We start from the raw sequence: 5,325 nt of genomic DNA, 5'->3' as shown, positions 1-5,325 counted from the left end.
TGTGAGTCATGCTTCACCCCTGTGCATCAGGGGGATCCTGGGAGATCCTGCGTCCCCTCCTCTGTTGGAGGGATGGAGGCACCTGGAAGCGGCTCTGGGGAGAGCAGCAGGTGTACTCCCCTCCTCCACCCTAAGGGCAGATGGCTGGGGTGTGGGTGTGGGGGTTCAGGGTGGACAGGCTGGGGTTGGGGGAAAGCATGCCCCGGGATGCTGAAGATGAAGACCACCCAGCGGCCCTGCCTTCCACCCTCAGAAGAAACCCAGGACTCAACCTCCTACAATGCTAAGATCCTTTTTCCTACTATAGTGCTAGTACGTCTTACATGGGTATCAAAGCCTAACATAATCTGAATTAACACAACAACCTACAGCCTGCTTATCAGTGGGGCGTCTTTGAAAGGACGCGGCGCGGTGCCCGGAGGCCCACCGCACTTCTCCGCCCTCAAAGGCCACTTGCAGAGGGCCAGTGGTCAGCACGGCCCCACGTCGCGATCAGCTAACGGGGTCCTCGGGCCATCTGTCGAAGGTGAGTGGGGTCACCCTGGTGGGCGGCCTGGGTGGGGCTGCAGTAGAATTTCAGGGGGTGAGCAGGACTGAGGGCCCGCGGGGCGATCGATCCTGGCTGTGGGGTGAAGCAAGGTGCAGAGGCTTCCCGGGGACGGCGCGCGGATCTGGCGTGATCCAGCTCCCCAGGGTCACCGGTCCCCGACCCCGCTGCGGTGCAGGGCTGTCGCCGTGGCAACGGGAGCTGCGGGGGGGGGGGCGGGGCGCCGGGACCCCCATCGTGCGGGGCGGGGCCTCGGGCAGGGGCGGGGCCTCTGGTGGGGGCCTTGCAGAAGAGCGAGCCGAGCGAGCAGAGCGGAGGGAGCGCGGCCTCGGCCCGGCGCGGAGGCTCCGTGGGCCGGCGGTGGGTAGGCGCGGGGCCGGAGGCGGGAGCGGGGCGAGCGGGGCGAGCGGGGGCCCGGGCGCAGGGGCTGGGATGCGCAGCGATGCTGCAGGGCGGGCCCCGGCTGGGGGCGCCGGCGGTGCGGGCAGAAGGGCGGAGACGCAGCCTGCCGCAAGCAGCCTCGGTCTGGTCGGGGCTGGCGGCCCCTTCCTGCTGGCCCCCACCAGTGGGCACTGAGGAGGTGGCTAGGGGAGAGGGCGGGCAGGGGGCATGCAGGGGACTGCAGGGCCGGATCAGGACAGCCAAGGCAGGAGGGCCTGGGACCAGGTCTCCAGGGAGAGGCCGGGAAGGGTGTGCGGGAAGGGTGCTGAGGCCCTGGCTCCGGCTTCCTGGGGCAGGGGCGGGGGCTTCTCCTGCGAACTCCCGTCGGGACGGGGTCTGCCCTGGCATCCTCAGCCCGGGTTTGACGAGTGGCTAAGAGAGGGAACGAGAACGCTGAGGAGTAGAGGGGGAGGGATTAGCGGGGCAGCGGCTCTGGCTCTTCGGCTACGTGGCCTGGCCGGAAGGCTGCTGCGGCCCGCGGAGGCCCCAGGTGGGAGGGGTCTCCCACCTGGTGGGTGAAAATGGGGTGAGTGGGTGGGTGGGGAGCAGGAGCTCCTGGAACTGTGGAGGTAGCCGTATATGGCGCTCCCCCAGATACCCTCCACTCCAGGTGTCTGAACTCAGTGTGGGGGTCCTGTGTGTGGCTGCAGGGTCCCCGGGGGGCGGGTGCTGGGTGGGGCAGCAGGCTTGCTGAGGTGGGGAATGGAGGTGCCTGTTTGGAGGAGGGCCTCCTTCCCCAGTCCTGGGGGCAGTGGTGTCACCAGGGGCAAGCTGAGCACTCGCTTCACAGTCACGGGTGACATTAAATTTTATGTTCTTGTCTAGACAGGGCAGTAAACAGAGCCCAGGGCCAGGGGTGCTGTGGAAGGAGGAGGCGGGGTGAGGGGGCCTGGCTGGAAGTGAGTGCAGGTGACGGTCAGAGGGTGCGGGCGGGCGTGCGGGCCCAGGTGTGAGGACCCAGTGGACTGTGGGACACCGACCAGCACAGTCACAACAGTCTGTGCCAAGGCTGGGAGAGGTGCAGGGGGCTGCAGAGCCCAGAGAAGGTCCGGGTGGGCGACAGTGGAGGGCGGGCTTCCTGAGATGGCCCCAAAGGTGCGGGGCGGGGGGGGGGGGGGAGTGGCCAGGGTCCACCCCTTCACAGTAGCAGGGCAGTGTGGGTGCGCGGGCGCGCAGGCGGGGCCGTGCACCTGGCGGGAGACGCTGCTGGGACGCGAGCCTCTGTAGGCCGGGGGGGGGGGGGGGGCCCTGGTGGGAGCGGGGCTGGGAATGGTCCACACGGCCTGGGGTGGGTGGACGGGTGAGTAGGGGACACTGAGTCGGCCGAGGCAGGGAGAAGAGATGCAAGGCTGGGGTAGGGAGGCTTGTGAGAGAGGGTCCTCAGTCCTGGACCAGAAAACATGCCGGGAGCGCGGCCGCCGCGCCGGGGATGGGGCCTGGGCCTCCGCGGGCCTCCGGCGCTCCCCGAGCGAGCGCGCAGAGCGGAGGCCGCGGGCCCGACTCCCCGCTTAAGCAAGGCGCCCGGGGAGGGGGAAAGGACGCCGGAGGGCCGGCGGCGTGGGCCCAGCAGGGACAAACCACCGGGGCCCCGGGACGCGCGCGGCGGCGAGAAACCACTTCCGTTCCATTTCCTTCCTGGCGGCGCGGGAACCAGGTCTCGGGTCTCAGGTGGGGCTGCAGCGCCCCCTGGAGGCCCTGCTCCCCCTCCCGCTCCCGGTCCCCCGCGCGCTTCGGCGCGTGCGTGCCACAGAGGCCCCGGGCGCCCGCCGAGGGGACAGCGCCCCGCGCAGGAAGCACGTAGCGGGGGCCCGGGAGGGCGGAGGCTGCCCCCGCACTGCGTCCTTACTGTCCCCTCTGGTCTCCCCAGGTTCCGAGCTCGGCAGTCGGCAGCAGTGGCGCCCTCAGAGCGGCTGGACAGGCCACGTCGCGCCATGCCCGCGGGCTGAGCGCCGCCGCCGCAGGGCCTCGTCCCGCCTCGCGTGGGGGCCAGGTGAGCCCAGGCCGGGGTCCCGGCGGCCGACCATGGTGCTGCCGCCCCCGGACCGGCGCCACGTGTGCCTGACCACGCTGGTGATCATGGGCAGCATGGCGGTCATGGACGCGTACCTGGTGGAGCAGAACCAGGGCCCGCGCAAGATCGGTGTGTGCATCATCGTGCTGGTGGGCGACGTGTGCTTCCTGCTGGTGCTGCGCTACGTGGCCGTGTGGGTGGGCGCCGAGGTGCGCACCGCCAAACGCGGCTACGCCATGATCCTTTGGTTCCTCTACATCTTCGTGCTGGAGATCAAACTCTACTTCATTTTCCAGAACTACAAGGCGGCTCGGCGAGGCGCGGCCGACCCGGTGGCGCGCAAGGCGCTGACGTTGCTGCTGTCGGTGTGCGTGCCCGGGCTCTTCCTGCTGCTCGTGGCGCTCGACCGCATGGAGTACGTGCGCACGTTCCGCAAGCGCGAGGACCTGCGCGGCCGCCTCTTCTGGGTGGCGCTGGACCTCCTGGACCTGCTGGACATGCAGGCCAATCTGTGGGAGCCGCCGCGCACCGGGCTGCCGCTGTGGGCCGAGGGCCTCACTTTCTTCTACTGCTACATGCTGCTGCTGGTGCTGCCGTGCGTGGCGCTCAGCGAGGTCAGCATGCAGGGCGAGCACATCGCGCCGCAGAAGATGATGCTCTACCCCGTGCTCAGCCTCGCCACCGTCAACGTGGTGGCTGTGCTGGCGCGGGCCGCCAACATGGCGCTCTTCCGCGACAGCCGCGTCTCGGCCATCTTCGTGGGCAAGAACGTGGTGGCGCTGGCCACCAAGGCCTGCACGTTCCTCGAGTACCGCCGCCAGGTGCGCGACTTCCCGCCGCCTGCGCTGGCGCTGGAGCTGCAGCCGCCGCCCCCGCAGCGCAACTCCGTGCCACCGCCCCCGCCGCTGCACTGCCCGCCCGGCCGCCCCCACGGGCCCTCGCCCACGCGTGACGCCCTGGGCACGTGACAGTGCCCGCGAGGCTTGCATGGGATGGAGTGGGGGCGGGCTCCCCACAGGGCCCGGGGGCCGCGGCCACTTCTTCATCTCAGGAATCCCTCGGACCGTGGACTCGCAGCCCCGCTCCCCCAGCGCGCGGCCGCCCCAGTGCGTGGGCCCGTGTGTGCTTGGCCTGGGCGCACCCCTCCTGTGGGGGCCTGGTGGGGGGAAGGGAGAACAGAGCGGGCGGAGGTCCCGTCCCTCGGGGTCCCTTGGTGGGGGCCTCTGGCTCAGAGTTTGGGGCCAAGGAGGCCTCTCATTTTAAAGACTCGTGTTTACAGTTTTGTATCCAAAGCCGCCGTGCCCTGCGTGTTTCCTGAGCCTGTTTCTGACAGCCGGACTGGGTGGGAGGGGGACGTGGGGGGGGGGGCGGCAGCGGCGAGGGGTCTGGGCCAGCTCCTGGCTGCGCGACCATTGCTGCGCTGTCACAGAGACCCTGTCCCAGTTCACCGTCCCCACCCGCACAGGTGCCAGAACGCGGACTCTGGGCTTCCTGGGGTATCTTAACCACGTAAGCGCGTGCACACCTGAGGGCCAGAATTGACCCGAGCCCCGGGTTCTCTCCTCAGCGTCAGGGGTGGGAGGTGGGGTGGGAGGTGGAGGTGGGATGGGGGGGGGCGCGGTGTGGGACCAGGTGCCGGCTTTGCTCCCAGGTGGACCTCGTAGGCTGAGGCCAGGAGCACGGAGCCTGGCCCCACCTCACCTGGGCCTGGTGGGGACAGATACCCATGGAGCCCACAGCAGCGTGGCCCCAGTAGCTTGGTGCCCTGGTGGGGCAGAGGGGACGCCTCAGGCTGTCTGACCTGCCTCTGCCTGGCACCAAGCCCTTGTGATGTGGCCCTGGGCACCCACCCGGCCAGGGACAGTCTCCATAGCGTTTGGGGAAGGGGCTCTTTGCCTCAGGGTTAGCAGGCTGTCGACGTGGCTGTTTGAGGACGCCTTGTGAGATTCCTGGCTGATGGCACCGTGAGGCTAGGCCTGCGCTCATGCATTCGCGTCCCTGCTGGGGGACAACGCCCACCACCCCGTTGCCTGACTGTGTCTAGAACCCACAGCTCCCAGAAGGGTTCAGAGGAGTGGGCGCAGAGCAGGGTCCTGTCCGAGCTCCCTTCCGCCAGCCGCTGGTCAGGGCTTGGCTGGCTGGTCGCTGGGCCCCCTTGGCAGGGTGTGGGTCCCCGCTCCCCTAATGTCTGGCCTCCCCCAGCTTGAGGACAGTCCCTGTCCTCAGATACGCAGGGACTACTCACGGCTACAACACTGCTCTTGTCTTCCAACGTGACCGCTCGGCCCCGCGCTCTGACCACAACCTCGGCAGTGTCTCTCTGAGC

At 69.3% G+C, this 5,325-nt stretch overlaps 1 protein-coding gene across 3 annotated transcripts; it reads left to right on the top strand.

The window, feature by feature from the left end:
• The first annotated feature begins 824 nt into the window (after positions 1–824).
• Positions 825–4,287, top strand: TMEM121 (transmembrane protein 121). Of its 3 annotated transcripts, none has more exons than XM_057318577.1 (2): positions 825–907; positions 2,856–4,287. In XM_057318577.1, the coding sequence occupies exon 2, from the start codon at positions 3,011–3,013 to the stop codon at positions 3,965–3,967; it is 957 nt and encodes a 318-aa protein (XP_057174560.1). In that variant the 5' UTR covers positions 825–907; positions 2,856–3,010; the 3' UTR covers positions 3,968–4,287. The 3 variants fall into 3 exon arrangements, with proteins under 3 accessions (XP_057174560.1, XP_057174561.1, XP_057174562.1); XM_057318578.1 differs by having other exon boundaries at positions 837–911; XM_057318579.1 differs by lacking the exon at positions 825–907 and adding an exon at positions 1,044–1,127.
• Positions 4,288–5,325: the final 1,038 nt, after the last annotated feature.

Source organism: Ursus arctos, unplaced genomic scaffold (genome assembly GCF_023065955.2).
Source record: "Ursus arctos isolate Adak ecotype North America unplaced genomic scaffold, UrsArc2.0 scaffold_25, whole genome shotgun sequence".
NCBI classification, from domain to species: Eukaryota; Metazoa; Chordata; class Mammalia; order Carnivora; family Ursidae; genus Ursus; species Ursus arctos.
This window is presented reverse-complemented; position numbering and strand designations above follow the sequence as displayed.